This window comes from Dipodomys spectabilis, unplaced genomic scaffold, assembly GCF_019054845.1.
Source record: "Dipodomys spectabilis isolate Male_0828 unplaced genomic scaffold, ASM1905484v1 ptg000360l, whole genome shotgun sequence".
NCBI lineage: Eukaryota > Metazoa > Chordata > Mammalia > Rodentia > Heteromyidae > Dipodomys > Dipodomys spectabilis.
Genome location: NW_024871037.1, coordinates 4,650,166 through 4,670,391, shown reverse-complemented (window position 1 = coordinate 4,670,391; position 20,226 = coordinate 4,650,166). Strand labels below are relative to the sequence as shown.

The 20,226-nt window shown below is 45.9% G+C and overlaps 1 protein-coding gene across 1 annotated transcript in view; it reads right to left on the bottom strand.

Annotated features, from left to right (window-relative positions):
* Positions 1-20,226, bottom strand: part of Acad11 (acyl-CoA dehydrogenase family member 11) — a 38,355-nt gene that overhangs the window by 17,861 nt on the left and 268 nt on the right. The window contains exons 2-13 of the mRNA XM_042665881.1: positions 15,558-15,657; positions 14,410-14,535; positions 13,465-13,626; positions 12,177-12,341; positions 10,540-10,681; positions 9,897-10,018; positions 9,100-9,206; positions 7,062-7,188; positions 4,282-4,359; positions 3,573-3,711; positions 1,703-1,810; positions 659-757 (exon numbers count right to left, since the gene is read on the bottom strand). Of these exons, the coding sequence (XP_042521815.1) occupies positions 659-757; positions 1,703-1,810; positions 3,573-3,711; positions 4,282-4,359; positions 7,062-7,188; positions 9,100-9,206; positions 9,897-10,018; positions 10,540-10,681; positions 12,177-12,341; positions 13,465-13,626; positions 14,410-14,535; positions 15,558-15,657 (1,475 nt within the window). The remainder of the gene's footprint in view (positions 1-658; positions 758-1,702; positions 1,811-3,572; positions 3,712-4,281; positions 4,360-7,061; positions 7,189-9,099; positions 9,207-9,896; positions 10,019-10,539; positions 10,682-12,176; positions 12,342-13,464; positions 13,627-14,409; positions 14,536-15,557; positions 15,658-20,226) is intronic.

Below are 20,226 nucleotides of genomic sequence, written 5' to 3'. Positions count from 1 at the left end.
ACTGGACAGAAAAGAATCTCAAGGAGACTGCTCGGGCTGGCTTTGAACCTTGATTCTCAGATCTTAGCCTCCTGAGTAGATAGGTTTACAGGCGTGAGCCACCAGTGCCAGGCTGACATGTATACTTTTAAGCAATAGAAATAGGGGGCATAACAAATTATATTATTATTACTACCCTCATCACAATCAGTGCTTGGGATTGAATCCATGGCCTGCTGTACGTGCTCAGCATGCACTCAGACCTTATCCTAAGTTATTTTTTTAGAAACCTGATAGCTTACTTTTTCGTGTGTGTGCTGGTACAGGGCAAAGGCTTCTCATTTGGCTTTTATGCTCAAGGCTGGCACTATACCACCTGAGCCCAGCTTCTTGTTTGTTAACTAAATGTAAGAGTCTCTCAGCTTTGTCTGCCTGAGCTGGCTTCAACCTGTGAAATTCAGATCTCAGCTTCTGTGTAGCTTTCTTTTTGAAAAATACACTTTCCTCTTATCAACTATCTGCCGACTTGAAAAGGTGGAATTTGGAGGGTTCTGATCATCATGACTACAGTCATCTACAAGCCCCGTGGCCCGGTGCAATGCGGCACACAGGGCAGCTCTGCTGTGGTTGGCGGGGGGGGGGGGGGGGGGGGGGGGGGGGGGGGGGGAGACACACTCACCGCTGCTCCACCACTTCCTGCCGTTCACCACGTAGCTGTCCCCATCGCGCCGGATGCTGCATTTGATATTTGTGGCGTCACTTGAAGCCACGTCAGGCTCTATGAAGAAACGAAGGCTAGACTTAACAGGCCAGAAGATTCCCACTGGCTCACTGCCCATGGACAGCGGTTTCAGCAAAGCCAGTTATAAGTCAGCAAGTCTTATTGGCTGCTGCAATTTCCGCAGACACCAGAATGTCACGTGGTGTCCTGGAAGGGGAGGGCAAATTTATTCTGCACATTTAAGAATCCAACATCGGAGGCCGGGTGCTGGTGGCTCATGCCTGCCATCCTGGTTACTCAGGAGGCTAAGATCTGAGGATCGCAGTTCAAAGCCAGCCCGGGCAGTAAAGTCCGTGAGACTCTTTTTTTTTTTTTTTTGTCGGTCGTGGGGCTTGAACTCTGGGCCTGGGCGCTGTCCCTCAGCTCTTCAGCTCAAGGCGAGCGCTCTAGCACTTGAGCTACAGCGCCACTTCCGGTTTTCTGGTGGTTTATTGGAGATAGGAGTCTCACGGTCTTTCCTGCCCGGGCTGGCTTTGAACCACGATCCTCAGATCTCAGCCTCCTGAGTAGCTAGGATTACAGGTGTGAGCCACCAGCGCCCGGCCCGTGAGACTCTTATCTCCAATGAACCACCAGAAAACTGGCATCACCAGTGGTGATCATGAAAAGTTTTCCCTCAGTATCTAGGGTGAGCTGGGAAGGTGGCTCAGTGGTAGAGTGCTTGCCTAGCATGCATAAAGCCCTGGGTTCAATTCCTCAGTACCACATACACAGAGAAAGCCAGAAGTGGCGCTGTGACTCAAGTGGTAGAGTGCTAGCCTTGAGCTGAAGAGCTGAGGGACAGCGCCCAGGCTCAGAGTTCAAGCCCCACAGCCGACAAAACAAAAAACAAAAAGCTGGAATCCGACATTGACCACTAGGATCATGAGCAAAGGTGACTGGTATGCAGTCACATCCCGCACAGCTTCCACTGACCGCAGAGCGGCCCCAGGAAGAACTTACCCGTCATGCAGAAGGCAGAGGCGATGCGCCCCTGAAGAAGAGGTTCCAGCCAGCGCCGCTTCTGCTCCTCACTTCCATACAAGTGCAACACCTCCATGTTCCCCGTGTCTGCACAGCAGAAGCAAAAACACTTACTGCCGGGCACTGGTGGCTCATACCTGTCATCCTAGCTACGCAGGAAGCTGAGATCGGAGGATCATGGCTTGAAGCCAGCCTGGGCAGGAAAGTCCCTGTGAGACTCTTATCTCCAATGAACCACCAGAAAACCGGAAGTGGCGCTGTGGCTCAAGTGGTAGAGCGCTGGCCTTGAGCTGAAGAGCTGAGGGACAGCGTCCAGCTCCCCCCCCCCCCCCCCCCCGCACTCTTGCTTTCTATTTCAAACTTGGTTCAACATCCAGAATCTTGTATGGGTGATATGGATATGCACCCTTAAAAAAAAAAAATCGGTTGTGGGGCCTGGGCGCTGTCCCTGAGCTTCTTCTGCTCAAGGCTAATGCTCTATCACTTGAGCCACAGCACCACTTCTGGCTTTTTCTATGTATGTGGTACTGAGGAATTGAATCCAGGGCTTTATGCATGCTAGGCAAGCACTCTACCACTGAGCTACCTTCCCAGCTCACCCTAGATACTGAGGGGAAACTTTTCATGATCACCACTGGTGATGACTTTAAGATGACTTTAAGAACAGAGAGGGAAGGCCTGGGAAGGTGGCTCAGTGGTAGCGTGCTTGCCTCACAGGCATGAGGCCCTGGGTTCAATTCCTCGGTACCACATAAACAGAAAAAGCTGGAAGTGGAGCTGTGGCTCAAGTAGTAGAGTGCTAACCTTGAGCTTAAGAACATCGCCCAGGCCCAGAGTTCAAGCCCCATGACCGACAAAAAAAAAAAAAAAAAGACAGAGAGGGAAATGCCTGTGAAGTCGGGAGTTAAGTATGATTTCAGTCTTCCCAGAGGAGTCTGCACTGTGTCTGGAAACTCCTTACACAACTAGTGTTCCACAAAGCTGCCTAAGTTGCCAGGAGACTAATGTTTCTTTTTCAAGTGAGGGAGAAAAGAAGCCTTCAGTTACCATCAATGAAGTTCATTGTTTGCTTTCTTTGCTTGCTTCAAAGTTGGTGTTACTTGTTATAGATCCAATAATATAAATACTGAATAAAACATTTTCCAATGGTTGGGAAGGTGGCTCCGTGGTAGAGTGCTCGCCTAGCATACATGAAGCCCTGGGTCTGATTCCTCAGAACCACATATACAGAAAAAGCTGGAAGTGGAGCTGTGGCTCAAAGCAGTAGCCTTAAGTAAAAATAAGTAGTAGCTTTAAGCAAAAAGCAGCTCAGGGGACAAGCCCCAAGACTGACCAAAAAAAAAATCCCAAATTATCAGTTTTTTATGAGAAGCTGGAGAAATGATTTCTTATGTGTTGAAAAATAGGCCCAGTTACTTCTATGAAAAGTTTTTGCCTTTATGAAAGTGCTTATGTCAAGTTGGGAGCTGGTGGCTCATGCCTGTAATCCTAGCTACTCAGGAGGCTGAGATCTGAGGATCACACTTGGAAGTCAGCCAGGCAGACAAAACCATAAGACACTTATTCTCCAAGTAACCACCAAAAATCTGGAAGTGGAGCTGTGGCTCAAATGGTGGAATACCAGCCTTGAGCAAAAACAGCGAAGGGAAGGCAGCCAAAGCCCCGAGTTCAAGCCCTAGTAACTGGCACAAAAGAGAGAGACAGAGAGAGGCCAAACTCCATCTTGTTTTACATTTCAAAGTTACTGAGAAGCAGAACTGTAACAAAATCTATACATCGATGGCTTTGTGCAGAAGCCTGTCATGTAAGAAGACAAAAGAGCCAAGAAAATGCTGTGTAGCATAGTAACCTGGTGCCTGGCAGTTGAAGACGTTGGGGGCGAAGTGGCACTTCCCGGTTTCTTCTGCAATCAGGGCGTAGTCTACTTGGCTGAGCCCACTCACGGCTGGCAGAAACAGGTTCCACAGCCCCTCGGCCTTGGCCATTTCCTGTCAAAGGGAGGGAATGTGCCGGCACCGTCAGAGTTTGCCATGACCCTAAAGCAACTGAATGATACAAGACACCTTTTTTTTTTTGTTGTTGTTGGTCATGGGGCCTGGACGCTGTCCCTCAGCTCTTCAGCTCAAGGTGAGCGCTCTACCACTTGAGCTACAGTGCCACCTCCAGGCCCCAAGACCGGACATCCCCCCCCCCAAAAAAAAAGTTATTACTGATACTTTTTTTTTTTTTTTTTTGGTCATGGGGCTTGAACTCTGGGCCTGGGTGCTGTCCCTCAACTCTTCAGCTTAAGGTAAGTGCTCTACCACTTGAGCCACAATGCCACTTCCGATTTTCTGGTGGTTTACTGGAGAGAAGAGTCTCATGGACTTTTCCTGACAGGGCTGGCTTTGAAGCACGATCCTTAGATCTCAGCCTCCTGAGTAGCTAGGATTACAGGCATGAGCCACCGGCGCCCAACTACTGGCACATTCACATAACGAAAGCAACAAAACCTAAGGTCACCAGAAACGCCTGCATTGGAATTTTCCAATGATCGCTTTTTTTCCCCCGCTTCTTACCTTGAGTTTATCTATCACAGAAGGCTGTCTCCATATGTCTGCTGAATTTTCATTTTGCACATAGTACTCATGGACCTCCTTAAAGCAACAAAAAGGGGGAAAAGTGAGCTTGATTTAACACAGAGAAAACTACATTGGAAACTGATTAATATGTAAAATATACATTTTTAAGTGAAGCGACTTTTCTCAGCTGCTAATCAGTAGCATCCCAGTGTGTGCCTGTGTGGTTAGGTGAAAAATTCAAAACAATTGAAATGTGTATTTAGTATTGTATAGCTGTGCTGGAAGGGACCTGATAAGTTCCTCGGGCCATGAACAACTACTTGGCAAAAAGTCAGGAAGGAGACGAGGATCCATGCATTCCTGGACACCAGGCTGCACTGCTCCTGTCGTTTCTGTCAGGAAGTCAGCTGAATTGGAAGATTTCCTGTTTAGGGTCGTTTGTTATTTCCACCTCTCATGGTGCCATAAAAACAGTCGATGCTATTGTGTTCGGTAATAGATACAATGTGTAGCACACTTAGGATGTCCTGGTCTCTGGTTACCTCTGGGGGAGAGACTACAGTGCTAAGCAATTATGCCGGTGGTGATGCAATTGTTTGAAAACGTGGTTTAATGTTTTGAGCCCCTAAAATGTAGTTGTGGTAGAGTAGGACTCAAAATTCAATAACATACCTTCCTACAGAAAGAACCCTTAAAATGGGAAACATAATTTATTACACCAGGTGTGGTGGTGTGTACCTCTAGTCCCAGCTGCCTGGAGGCTGAGGCTAGATGAATGATTAAGATAAGGGTTCTAGCCTGGTGGGGAGGGGGGGGAGGGAGGGCTTACGCCTGTCGTCCTAGCTATTTAGGAGGCTGAGATCTGAGGATCGCGGTTCAAAGACAGCCCAGGCAGAAAAGTCGATGAGACTCTTATCTCCAATAAACTACCAGAAAACCAGAAGTGGCGCTGTGGCTCAAGTGGTAGAGTGATTGCCTTGAGCTGAAGAGCTGAGGGACAGCACCCAGGCCCAGAGTTCAAGCCCCATGACTGACCAAAAAAAAAATAGAAAGAAAATGGGAAGTTCCACTGTGGCTCAAGTGGTAGAGCGCTTGCCTTGAGTGGAAGAGTGCAGGGACAGCACCCTAAGCCCCAAATTCAAGCCCCACAACTGACAAAAAAAAAAAAAAAGAAGATAAGGGTTCTTGGCCAGCCTGGGAAACACAGCAAGAACCTGGCTCAAAAGAAAGTTATAATATAGATTTATATACGACATATATTGTATGATACATTAATAGATGTATATAATATATAACAATATATCTATATATAACATCCATTTATATAACATATAGTTATTTATATAAATATAACACATATATTTATAGGTATAATTTATAACAAATTTATGTAAATTAATGAAAATCAAACGAGAAGATGGCTAGATAGAACTATACGTGGCATGATTGTCCAAGAGAAGAGACAGGACAGCAGAGGAGATATTCCAGGTAGCGATAGAGAGAGGAAGACCGCGCCACTGGAGAAATGGGGAGAGCCCTGAACAGCACAGGGAGTCAGGGACAGCAGAAATTACATCTGGTGCCTGGCTTCTCATACACCACCTTCAACATGCTGCCTCTTTCTTCACTGAGATATGACTTGGGGGAGTGTTGGTTCAGAATCCTATACTTGAGCTTCCAAGAAAGCATGTTCACTTCCAACTTAAGTCGTCCAAAAGAAATCAACACTTCTCTCCCTACCCTGGTCCATTCCTATTCAGAGGAGAGGAGGTGCCACGTTATGTTTGTGTTAAAAGTGTACTCTGGAGGCGAGCACCGGTGGCTTGCACCTGTCATCCTAGCTACTCAGGAGGCTGAGATCGGAGGCTTGTGGTTCAAAGCCAGCCTGGACCAGGAAAGCCTATAAGAGTCTTATTTCCAATTAAGTCACCCCTCCCCCCCCCCCCAAAAAAAAAAACAAAACAGAAGTAGAGCTGAAGTTCAAAGTGGCAGAGCGCTAATCTTGAGCACAAAAGCTTGGGGACAGTGCTCAGGTGCTGAGTTCAAGGCTACAACCAACTAAAAAAAAAAAAAAAAGACAAAAGAAAAGGAGTGTACCCTGCATCCTATGTTATGTTCTTTGTTCCTGTATGACATGCTGGTTTTAGGGCACTTCCTATAGATTTTAAATAGGGAGAACAGGTTTGAAACATTTTCACAGACGACGGGTTATGTTCTACTTCATGCTTTTCTAGGAGTTTCCAAAAGTCATAAGGATGGCTCTGTGAAAAGGGGACTGGAGAGAGGTGGTGGGGATAAGAGAGGATATAGGATCACAGTGCAGTGTGTGTGTGTGTGTGTGTGTGTGTGTGTGTGTGTGTGTAATGTCACGATGAATCCCATTAAATGTTATTTGGAAAAAAGACTCAGTGAAGCTTACATTCTTTTGCTTATAGGGAATTTACAATTATGTAAAAGTATCAAGAAACTCAGATCAAGAATCTTCGTAGCTGACAACGTATGACATTAGAAACTGAGATCAAGACTCAGTAGCTGGCATCGTCTGACGTTAGGATGTTGGTGCACTATGCTGGGAATACAGATCACTGGTTGAGCACTGCTTCACACGCGTGAAGCCCTGGGTTCCATCCCCAGTGCTGGAAACAAAACAAAACAAAGCCGTGTTGGTGTGAGACCCAGCGAGTCTGCGTGAGGACTGTGTGTGGAGAGTAGCCCTGTGGCTCTGCCTCCCACAGCTCACGGTGCTCTAGCGCACGAGGCCAGGGTGTATACGATACCTTTTCAGCAGGGAGGATGTGGCGTTTCATAAAGTGTTTCACCTTCCTGAGGACTTCCTGGCCTTTCGTAGTCTGCATGAACAACTGTCTGGTATTATCCACTGGGGGCAGCTCGGTATTAAAAGATCTTTGGCCAAAAGAAGAAGAAGAAGAAAATGAACAAACAGAGGTTACAAAGATGTCCAAAATCGCTACTAGACCTAGCTTCTCTAGGAAATGTGAAGGACATCCAGCTAAGCCAAAGTATTGTGCAGAAGGGGCTGAGGCTTGGGCCGACTTTCTCAGGGACAGGACCACGCATGCACCAAGTGGGCAGTGGGGGTGTGGCCGACCAAGCATAGGGTGTGCCTCAAAGAATGCTCCCCACAGGGCTGGGAAGGTGGCTTAGTGGTAGAGTGCTTGCCTTGCATGCATGAGGCCCTGGGTTTGATTCCTTAGCACCACATAAGCAGGAAAAGCCAGAAGTGGCGCTGTGGCTCAAGTGGTAGAGCACTCGCCTTGAGCTGAAGAGCTGAGGGACAGCGTCCAGGCCCAGAGTTCAAGACCCAGGACTGACAAAAAACAAAATAAAACAGAGTACTCCCCTGACAGAGACCGGAGTGCCAATGCCACTCAGCAAATGTCCACACAAACTTTCATGCAGTTTCGCTGCTGTGAGAGAAAGCCATATTTCTAAATTAAGAAACCCACTTAAATGTACTTTTACATAGCTATGCGTGCCTTCAATATTAGAAGGCAACATGAGAGTGCTATCTATATTTAAACAGCTATTACATTCAAGCTGGCAAAAATATTTTTGATCATAAATATGGGAATTCAAAAACTATTTTGGACCCAGGTGCCAGTAGCTCATGCCTGTCATTCTAGGTACTCAGAAGGCTGAGATCTGAGGATCGTGGTTTGAAGCCAGCCTGGGCAGGAAAGTCCTGTGAGACTCTTTATCTCCAATTAACTTAAAAACCCTGATATGGCCCTGTAACTCAAAGTGGTAGAGTACTAAGTCTTGAACAAAAGAACTTAGGGACAGTGCCCACAGCCTGAATTCAAGCCCCATGACCAGCAACAACAACAAAAAGTATTTTAGGTCAACTTATGTTTAGAACTATAACATATTTCTTTATTTTAAAAAATGTTGTGGCCAGGCAGCAGTGGCTTTTGCCTGTAATCCTAGCTACTCAGGAGGTTGACATCTGAGGGCTATAGTTCAAAGCCAGCCCAGTGCAGGTAAGGAGGTCCATGAGACTTTTTTGTTGTTGTTGGTTGTGGGGCTTGAACTCTGGGCCTAGGCGCTGTTCCTCAGCTCTTCAGCTCAAGGCGAGCGCTCTACCACTTAAGCCACCGTGCCACTTCTGGTTTTCTGGTGGTTCACTAAAGAGTCTCATGAACTTTCCTGCCCTTGCTGGCTTTGAACCGTGATCCTCAGATCTCAGCCTCCTGTGAACTAGGGTGACAGGCGTGAGCCATCGGCACCTGGCTTCCATGAGGCTCTTATCTCCAACTAACCAACAGAAAGCTGAAAGTGGATGTGTGGCTCAAGTGGTTAAGTGCCAACCTTAAATGAATAAAGCCAAGGGATAGCATCCAGGTCCTGAGTTCAAGCCCTACTACCAGCATAAGAAAACAACAACAACAAAATTGCTATGGTTAGTAAGAGCAATCCTGACATTAAAAACAAAAAAAAAACAGGGGCTGAGAAGGTGGCTCAGTGGTAGATCGCTTGCCTGGCATGCATGAGGCCCTGGCTTCAATTCCTCAGCACCACATAAGCAGAAAAACCAGAAGTGGCGCTGTGGCTCAAGTGTTAGAGCACTAGCTTTGAGCTGAAGAGCCCAGGGACAGCGCCCAGGCCCAGAGTTCAGGCTCCATGACCAGCAAAACAAAAAAACAAAACAAAAAACACTTCCTATTCCATTACAGTTTAGGGCTCCCATTTATGTAACAATGATTTGTGAACTGTGTAAATGCAGACTGCCAAGGCTTTGTGGAATACGCTTCGACAGCTCTCATTTGAGTTATGCAAAGAATCTATTTTCCTCACCTTCTTGCCAGTTGTAATCCAGTTTCTGCCAGTGGCTGCACAGTATTGGCAACCAGAAAGCTATCCTCAGATGAATTATTTCCCATAAGGTATCTGCTGTACACTCCCTATGAGCAAATAAGCATAGAACAATTAAAATTCACCAGCAAATGTCCTTCAACTGTCTTTTCCTTCTAATTTCTAATCTTGATGAAGCATCTCAATTTTTTTTCTTCTAGTCCTGGGGCTTGAACTCAGGGCCTGGGCACTGTCCTTGAGCTTTTTTTTACTCAAGGCTAGCGCTCTACCACATGAGCCACAGCGCTGTGTATGTGGTGCTGAGGAATCAAACTCAGGGCTTCATGCATGCTAGGTGAGCACCCGACCACTGAGCCACCTTCTCAGTCCCAAGCATCTCAAATTTTTAAACCCCTTAAGACTCAAAGCATCTGGAATCTGGATTAATGTAATGATGATTTCCAATTAACTACCAAAAATAGCTGGGAAGTGGAGGGAGCTGCGGCTCAAGTGGTAGAGTGCCAGCCTTGAGCAAAGGAAGCTCAGGGACAGAGCCTGGGCCCCGAGTTCAAGCCCCACAGGACTGACACCAAAAAAGTAAATAAAATAAAATGTTCTTGAGAAAAACCTCATAAACTTGGCTCCGTTTCTTCTCAAAATTACACACACACACACACACACACACACACACACACACACACACACACACACACACACACACACACCCCTTGGAGATTAGAAAATACTGTCAACAGAACATGAGGAAATAACGGTGAAACATGTTTCAAATGCTTACTTACCTGTGATATTCCAGCGAATTTAAAGTAGGAGAGGGCAAGGAAGAAGTTCCAGTTGGGAAGATTAGAAGGAATCCCTCTGCAGTGGCAGTACACGGAGATCAGCTCCTCCATTGATGGCAACCCTATACACGCAGCACATACCAGAAAGGTCATCTGGCTTGTCAAAGACAATGTACAAAAATCACACGATAGCATGTGAACCAGCAGATGGTATGCAAAACTAGACGGAATAACCATTCCTCCACTTGTGTCGACGACCCCACCTGGGATGTGAAACTCAGAAAGATATCACTGATACACGGGAAATACTTTTTTTTTTTTTTGTCGGTTGTGGGGCTTGAACTCTGGGCCTGGGCGCTGTCCCTCAGCTCTTCAGCTCAAGGTGAGCGCTCTACCATTTGAGCCACAGCGCCACCTCTGGTTTTCTGGTGTTTTATTGGAAATAAGTCTCACAGACTTTCCTGTCCAGGCTAGCTTTGAACCATGATCCTCAGCTAGGATGACAGGCGTGAGCCACTGGTGCCTGGCTAGAAACATTAAGAGACAAAAAAAAAAAATCCAAAACTGCAAGACGTATATTTAGCGGTGACAATAATGAAGACGGGTTTATTATCATAGCAATGTACATATGACGCTTTTGTACCTGTGCTTGTGTGAAAATGAGAACCTCGGTTTATCATTGGAATTGTCCGTGGCCAAAAGTAGAACATGGATAGATGAGCGACATCGGACAAGGGGTGACCAATGGTGGACAGCTCCCAGTCCAGGACGGCTATCACACGACACTGAAATTCAAAGTGAAAAGGCGGCTCAGTGGGAGAGTGCTTGTCTGGCATCCATGAAGCCCTGGGTTTGATTCCTCGGTACCACATCAACAGATTAAAAAGCTGCAAATGGTATTGTGGCTCAAGTGGCAGAGGGCTAGCCTTGAGCAAAACCAGCTCAGGGATAGTGCCCAGACCCTGAGTTCAAGCCCCAGAACTGGCAAAACAACAGCAAACGGTATCTCTCATTACTGAGACAGACAGCACACAGCCACTCATATTTTCTGAAGCGTACAAATCTTTGGATGTTTGAGAAGGGATTTATGGCCAGGACTATGTTAAGATCTCTACTCCTGGGCAGGTGTTGAGTTTGCATGTATAGTTAAGCATTTGCTCTGGTGATGAATTTAAGTATGTGACAAACATGATAGCCAAAACCTGTAACTGCTATATAATATACCATTTGGGGGGTGGGAGGGCTTGAACTCAGTGCCTCTTGCTATCAGTTGGCTTTCTTGATTAATCGCAACTGGCACGCTATCACTTGAGCCACACATATCCTGTCTGGTGTTTAATTGGAGGTAAGAGTTTCTTGGCGTTTTCTGTCCAGGGTTGGCTTTGAACCGAGATTCAGCCTCCTGAGTAGCAAGAACTATAGGTGTGAGCCACATTATGCAACAACGTGACGAACTAGGGGAGAGAACACAAACATGGACAAGCTTCATATTTTGACTAAGAGTTGGAAAATGTCTTTGGAAATAGTGATAGATACCAGCGGCTCACACCTGTAATACTAGCTAACTCAAGAGGTTGAGATCTGAGGACCAAACTGCAAAGCCAGTTGTGGGCTGAAAAATTTGAGAGCCTCTCTCTCCAGGTAACCAGGACAAAGCTTGACTGGGGGTGTGGTCCAAGTGGTAGGATGCTCGCTAAGCAGGGCAAATGAACTGGAGGCTTTTGAGTTCAAGCTGTGGTGCTGTGGTATTGGTGGGGGTGGGAAGGCGGGAGAGAATGAAAGAGAGTAGAACTGTACATGTAAAAAATTACAGGTCCAGGGCTGGGAAGGTGGCTCAGTGGTAGAGCGCTTGCCTTGCATGCCTGAGGCCCTGGGTTCGATTCCTCAGCACCACATAAGCAAAAAGCCGGAAGTGGCACTGTGGCTCAAGTGGTAGAGCGCTAGCCTTGAGCTGAAGAGCTGAGGGACAGCGCCCAGGCCCAGAGTTCAGGCCCCACGACCGGACCCAAAAAAAAAAAATTACAGGTCCTTCTTCAGTGGTCAATCAGCTTCCATTTGTAATTAGAGCCTGCATGAAAGCGAACCACATCTATCCAGGCAAGAACATCGGCATGGCTCGTGTCTAAAAGCCCTGAATGAGCAGACAGTTCTGAACCATAGGATGAGAGGAGGAATGTACGGGGGTCTTTCGATTCTCTGGGGAGACCACTATGGGGTACCTGTGTCTCGGATCAGGCCTATAATCCAATGAGATTGATCATAAAACCTGGTCTGTAGTACCTCTTTGTGGTGGAAAACGATATTATCTAATTTAAAATCCCCATGGATCAAACTCTCCTCGTTGTCATTGTCCGGCAAGTTCTTCATGAGCCACTCAGACAGCTGTCTCATGGCGGGGATGTCCTGATGGGCGGCAGCCTCGTACTGTTTCGTCCAGGTCGAGACCTGAAAACACAGGTGAGGAAAATGGTAGAGCCGAGGGTGGAAGGAAAGATTTAGGGATTCGGAAGTTAAATTGAATGGCGTCGAGTTTCGTGTGGCTCCTAAGTGCTCAAAATGAAAGCCTGTAAGTGAAACTCACACCTGCCTAAGACTTAAAACCTCTAAGTCTCCCTTCCAGCTAGTTTTGTTTTAGTTATCTAGCTTTTTTTTTTTTTTTTTGCCAGTCCTGGGGCTTGAACTCAGGACCTGGGTGCTGTCCCTGAGCTGCTTTCGTTCAAGGCTAGCGCCCTACCACTTGAGCCACAGCACCACTTCCGGCTTTTTTCTATGTATGTGGTGCTGAGGAATCGAACGCAGGGCTTCATGCATGCTAGGTGAGCGCTCTACCATTGAGCCACCTTCCCAGCCTGGTTATCTAGCTTTCTGTTGGGGCAGAGGAGGGCAGGGGGTAGCCTTTGCACTGCGAGATGTGTGTTCTAGTCTTTATCAGTAAGGACTATGAGAGAAAAACAAAATGCCTTCAAATACACACATCCAAATAAAGAAGTATTCTGGGTGCTCAAAGGAAACAAATCACTCCTGAAAAGAAAGTAGAAGCAAACACACTCGAGGTTCTCCAACAAGTAGAGTTATTACATTATTTATCTTCTTAGGAACTCTGTATTGCCCAGTGCATCTCTGTACAACTTAGCACCGCAGGGTAAACATGTATTTATCTTCGGAGCCTTACTGACCTAGTCTCAAATTGTGTCTCCGCCACTTCCTCAGGCATCACCTGATTCAGTGTAGGCCAAGGAAGTGAAGTGGGAGTAATGGCACCGATGGCTGGGCACTGGTGGCTCACGCCTGTAATCCTAGCTACGCAACAGGCTGATCTTGGTAAAGCTAAGTCATTGACCGTTAGCACAACTCAGAGAGGAAAAACTGGGCAGGAAATATCTTGGTAAATGAAGTGAAGAAGAATCTGCCACAGATGGCTTTGCCGAACAAAATATATGGCATATATTGCTTAACGTTATAAGATATAACATTATGTAATATATAAATATGTCGTTATGTTATATATTTTACGTATAAAAATATACATGTATTGTGTGTGTGTGTGTGCGCGTGATGCACGCATTACCTGCCGCCTGCAGTACCCGGCACCTGAGCCGTACCCTTGCAGCTGCAATGAGCTTATGCTCAAGGAATGGAGCCGGGCCAGTGTCTCGACCATGGCGACATAGATGGCTGAGCGTTCCGCTTGACTCAATCCGGGAAGTGAGAAGTCACGAAAGATCCGACCCTATGGGAGGGATTACTCCAGGAAGTCAGTTTGACAGTCCAAACCTGGACTATGTCGTATGTTAGAAACACAGGACAAAAGGAAAACACTAGGGTCTATCAAGGTGAACCTAAAGGATAAAACTAAACCCAACTTGAATTTCACCCCCCCCCCCCATGCACAATTAAAAAGCAATTTGGATTTATTCTTAGTGATCTGGTCCTTCTATAATGGGGTAGGTTCCCTGAGCCCAACATCTCTGGGACTTTTGGGATTTTAGTATAGGTAGCTCATTACTGACACCTAGGGGGAAGTGTAAGAAATAAACCAATGTGCCTTAATTATTAAATTGGTTCCTAACCCATTCCAGCCTTCCCTTCTCACATATGCTCAAATTAAAAGAAAAATTAAAGCCCTGACAATGTTTTAGGTTATTCAACATTTTAGTTGAATAAACTATACCACGTTAAGAATATTATAGTAAAATTTCTTTCCTTTTTTTTTTCGGTAATGGGGCTTAAACTCTGGACCTGGGCGCTATCCTTGAGCTCTTTTTGCCCAAGGCTAGCCCTCTACCATTTTGAGCCACAGTTCCACTTCTGGTTTTCTGGCAGTTAATTGGAGATAAGAGTCTCACACACTTTCCTGCCCTGGCTGGCTTTGAACCTCTATCCTCAGATCTCCGCCTCCTGTGTAGCTAGGATAACAGGTGTGAGTCATCAAAGCCCGGCTGTAATATTTCATCCAATGAAAGCAACATTATGAAAAATTAGAGTAGCAGACAGACAGAGATCACTCACTTACCTGCACGTATTCCATCAGATAAAATTCAGTCCCGATGATGGACACATCACTGCAGTATAGCAATGGCTGGGGAACGGGAAATCCCGCGGAAAACAAAGCTTGCTGGACTCTAAATTCTCTATCAATCTGCATAGGATGAGGAGAAATTAAAAAAAGAAGAAGTGGAAATTATTCAATAACTTTCGTGCTAAACCTTCACTAGAAATCAACTGCCAAATAATGCCAATAAATAACCCTGAGCATCATCATTTTCTAAAAAGGAGTCAGTGCAGTCATTACGATGATAAGTTAGATGGGCACTAAAAATGATGGGTTAGTCAGGATTATAGGCTGGGGTTCTGTGCGGTAATAGTTTCTGACCTCAGTATTCCACACAGTTTTTTTCATTGTGAAACATCGCTTTCTGCCTAGCAGTTTTCTGCTCATGGGCTTACTCTCCTTTCCCATCTTCCCAAGGGGGCTCAGAAAGGGTCCCCCAGGGCTGTACCACAGCCATCAAGAGATGATTAGCACTGAAGATAGCCACTGGCTGGTTATATATGTGTAGTCAACTGCACAGGGGAGAACAGAACCCACGAGAGGGCTGGGTTTGCTCAATAGCTGTGGGCTGGGGATGTAGCTCATTGATAGAAAACTTACCTAACAGGCAGGGTGTCCTGGGTTTGAGTCCCAGCACCATTAACGAAGTTAGGAAGGAAGGGGAAAGGGAAGAGAGGAAGAGGGAAGGGGAGCTAGCTTTAGATTTTAACCCCAAACCTCTTTTTTAAAAATAAAAGGAATTTACAATTCAATATTTTTTTTTTGGTCAGTCATGGGGCTTGAACTCTGGGCCTGGGCGCTGTCCCTCAGCTCTTCAGCTCAAGGTGAGCGCTCTACCACTTGAGCCACAGTGCCACTTCCGGTTTTTTGGTGGTTCGTGGGAGGTAAGAGTCTCACAGCCTTTCCTGCCTGCGCTGGCTTTGAACTGTGATCCTCATATCTCAGCCTCTTGAATAGCTAGGATGTCAGGTGTGAGCCACCGGTGCCCAGCTTCAAGTGGATTTTTGACTAGAAATAAAATGCATTCGTACTAGTTGGCAAATACAAGATGACTTTTTTTTACAAGCAGCTGGAACCGCTCTGTGTTGAGACTGTATTTCTATGCATACCTTGTGTGCTTTGGGAAGAAGTAAACCTGGAGGCTTTTTCCTGAGCACGTATCCTTGCGTGCCCTTTTGGAGGTAAAAGGTAGGATTGGACTGTCCTGACCTAGACAAAAACAAAACAGAAAGGCCAGCCATAAAGATGTGTTTTGCTTCTTCCCCCGCATCTGCCTGAAATGTCAGAAGAAACAGGAAATTGAATGAATGATTGAAGGAAATCAAACCTGTGACAAAGCAGCAGGTAGAAAGGCAGGTTCCCAGGCCAGCCAGGGCTCAAGGGAGTATGGGAGACTCCATCTCAAGATAAGAAGCTAGGGGTCTGAGAAGGTGGCTCAGTGGTAGAGCGCTTGCCTTGCATGCATGAGGCCCTGGGTTCGATCCCTCAGCACCACATAAGCAGAAAAAGCCAGAAGTGAAGCTCAAGTGGTAGAGTGCTAGCCTTGAGCTGAAGAGCTGAGGGACAGCGCCCAGGCCCAGAGTTCAGGCCCCAGGACCAGAAAAAAAAAAAAAAAAGATAAGAAGCTAGCGTAGTAGTACATACCTACTATCCCATCTATTTTGGGAAGCCCAAAATAGGAAGACCTTGTTCCAGGTGTATGGATCTAGACAAAAAGCAAGACTGTATTTCAAAATAACCAGTGCAAAAAAAGAACTGGAAGTATGGTCCAGTGGTCCGATGCCTTGTCCTGCATAGCTTAGCTTCCTGAGTAGCTAGGATTACAAATATAAGCCATTCATACCAGGTATGCTATTATTATTACTATTGTTGTCGGTTTTGAGCTCTTTTTGCCCAAGGTGAAGCCACTGCCGGCTTTCTAGTGGTTCATTGGAGATAAGAGTCTCAGACTTTCCTACCCAGGCTGGCTTTGAACCATGATCCTCAGATCTCAGCCTCCCGATAGCTAGGATGACAGGCGTGAGCCACCAGTGCCTGGCTCAGGTATGCTGTGATTTAAAACAAATAGACATCTCTTCTTAAGCCACTTCTCAATCCCCTTGAAAATTCGATTCACAGCCAGGCACTGGTGGCTTATGCTGTCATCCTAGCTACTTAGGAGGCTGAGATCTGAGGATCACAATTTGAAGCAAGCCTGGGCACACAAATCGATGATATTCTCATTAAGTACCAAAAGCCAGAAGTGGAGTGGAGCTGTGGCTCAAGTGGTTGAGTGCCAGTTTGATAGCAAAGGCTCAGGGACAGTGCCTAGGTTCTGAGTTCAAGCCCCAGGACTGGCACAAAATAAAAATTCTATTCACCTTTGTGGAAATGCTCCCTATTCCAACTCATCTTCTGTTCCAAGACCCATTTTGATCAAACTTGCATTTCCATCTTTCCATTGAAGTTACTTTTCAAGGTCACTGACACAAATCATGATTCTCCCCCACAGCTCTCTGTTCCTTAGTGCCTTCCTTTTGCTTTTGTTTTTTGTTGGTTGTGGAGCTTGAACTCTGGGCCTGGGCGCTGTCTCTGAGCTCTTCAATTCAAGGCAAGCTCTCTACCACTTGAGCCACAGCCTCACTTCTGGCTTTTGAGTGGTTAATTGGAGATAAGAGTCTCACAGGGACTTTGCTGCCTGGGCTGGCTTTGAACTGTGATCCTCAGATCTCAGCCTCCTGAGATGCTAGGATCACAGGCATTAGCTCTTCTTAAGTCTCCAACATCTTAAGATCTTAATATTCAATGTCTTAAGGACCAGGCTCTAAATCTCCACTTCATGCAGATGTATTTTCTAGGTCAATACGTCCATCTCAAAGCTGTAAACGTTCTACTTGCCAATGACTCTTAAATTGATCTGTATTCCAGATCTCTGCCATGACCTGCAGAGTCATACATCCAACTGCACCCTGAATTACATACACATTGGAACATCTAAAAGGCCCCTGCAATATTCCAAAGTTGATGGATAATTCTCCCTCTAAACTTGCTTTTCTTCTGCTATCTCTATTTCAGTTCAAGATAACCCTGTATTTCCTGTTACCCTGGCAAAAATGGAATGATCTTTGTTGTGTTTTCTTCAACTTTCTCTTCTTACCTACCTGACATCTTCTGGGCACGTGACTTATCATAGCTACTTGGTATATTATAGATGAGATTGTCTCCAATTTCAATAGTTTTTCATGCTGTGGAATCCACACTTCCATAAAAATATTCAATCAGGCTAATGGAACATTTCTGAAATGAGATCAAGCTGGCCTGGAAGTCACGACCATAGTCCGGGCTGTGTCTTGAAATAGTGATTCTCCTGCCTCTGCTTCTGGAGTGCCAAGATTACAGGTATGCACCACCATGCTTAGCTGTGTAAATGCTGATGAACAATAAACGGAGCATGATTCAGGTTTTCACATCAACTTGAGAATTAATTCGCTTTTGGCTGGACAACTCTCCCAAAGCAGTAGAAGATCAACACGATCCACTTTTGGTTAGAGCAGGAGCTGATGTCCAAAGGCCAAGCTGGCCGAACTCCAATGGGTGAAATTTGAACTTTGTTCTACTTGGTTTACAACACAAGGATTCCAGGCTGGAGACTTGAACTAATTTTTAATTCTACCTCTCATTCGCTCTCCTCCCCCACATGAATTGGGAACTGGGGGCTTTCCTAGTTTTCCTTTCCAGTGACTTATTGTACCACATGACGGGTTTCATGACTGTGTGTCTGCACAATGTATATCATGTACTTGGATCTAATTCACCATCCCTATCACCTTCCATTGCCCCCCCTTACCCCGCCCCTCCACAAGCAATCCTCCTGTTATGTTCAGGCTTCTTGTGTTTTATTTGGATTTATGGAGCTAGATTCTGGACATGAGAGAAAAACATGTAGCATTTGTTTTTCTGAATCCAGTTGATTTTGCTTAATGTGACAGTTTCTCGTTCCATCCACTTTCCTGCAGATGCCATCTCATTCTACTCTATGGCTGAATAACACTCCATTTTTTTCCCCCTTGTTGTATTTGTACCGTATTTTCTTTAACCATTCATCTTTGAGGAGTACTTACGCTGATTCCACAACCTGGACCCTGTGAATTGTGCCACAATAAACACAACTTGTTCACCAGTCATTTTATAATTGCATGAGAGCTGAACTTTGAAGTTTGGTCTGTTTTGTTTACAACACAGCTTTCTAGGTTAGAAGTCTTGCTAATCTTTGTTCCACCTCACTGTTCCTTCCACTATCTCTTCTTGGGAGTTGTTGTGGGGTGGGAGGGCTAACGTGTATTTGTGTGTATGTGTGTGTATATACCAGCCAGTGCTGAGGCTTGAACTAACTATGGGCTTTTGGTTCTTTTTTTTACCTAAGACTGGTACTCTATCACTTGAGCCATGCCTCCAGTTCTAACTTTTTGATGGTCGATAGGAGATAAAGAGTCTCTTTGGACTTTTCTGCCAAACCTGAAATTGAACCTCCATCCTCACATCCCAGCTTCCTGAGGTGCTAGGATTAATTTTTAACCCTCTGTTCCCTCTGACCCATTTCCTTTTCTACTATTTGCATGGTAACCGACACCAACAGTTAAAACATAAATGTGGTAGAAGACTACTATTACCACACTGTTATTGCAACATTTGAGTCCTTCCTTCCATACGACTTTAGAACGTTTTAAGACGAATCAAAAAGGAAAAAAAAAAACGGGCAAGGATTACAAATCAGGAGAAAGGTTCTCCAAGTTTATGTAACGTAAAACTCCAGAGAATGAGGCAGATATAATTTCTCGGAAGCAGGGACTCCCATAACCCTCCTTTGTTTAATAAAAAAAAAACCCACTATTGTAAATAAAGTATAAAATTAGTTTGTGTCAATTATCAAACATCAGACTAAAAACCAGATGGGTGGTAGTGGGGGGGAGGTGGGCAGGGAGAGGTACCTTCGTAGAAACTCAATTTTATTCCTTAGGATCTGAATACATACACACTCCAGGGAAACAAAGCCAATTAAGGGGGAGGGGGAGCAGGAGAGTGAGGAAGAAGGGGGAAGGAGGAAGAAGAAAAAAGCCCTTTTGTGTTAAAGTTAAGGGTACAAAAGGTCAGGAAGGGCATTCCTTAGGATCTGAATACATACACACTTCAGGGAAATAAAGCCAATTGGGGGGGGGGAGGAGGAGAAGAGGAGGAGGAGGACGAGGTGGGGGGGGGAGGAGGAAGGCCTTTGAAGGAGGAGGAGGAGGAGAAAGAGGAGAATAGAAGGAAGAGGAGGAAGAAGAGGAGGAGGAGGAGGAGGAAGGAGGAAGAGGAGGAGGAGGAGGAAGTGGTGGAGGAGGAGGAAGGAGGAGGAGGAGGAGTAGGAAGAGGAGGAGGAGGAGGAAGAGGAGGAAGAGGAAGGAGGAAGAAGAGGAAGAGGAGGAGGAGAAGGAAGGAGGAAGGAGGAGGAGGAGGAAGATGAAGAAGAAGGAGGAAGAGGAGGAGGAGGAAGAGGAGGAAGAGGAAGGAGGAAGAAGAGGAAGAGTAGGAGGAGGAGGAGAAGGAAGGAGGAAGGAGGAGGAGGAGGAAGATGAAGAAGGAGAAGGAGGAAGAGGAGGAGGAGGAAGAGGAGGAGGAGGAAAAAGGAGGAGGAGGAGGAAGAGGAGGAGGAAGAAGAGGAAAAGGAGAGGAAGGATTTGAATTTCACTCTTCCCACAAGATTCCCTGGCACAGAGGAGTTGGCTTCCCTTCCGGCCCGCAAGCTGGGGTTCGCCGGAG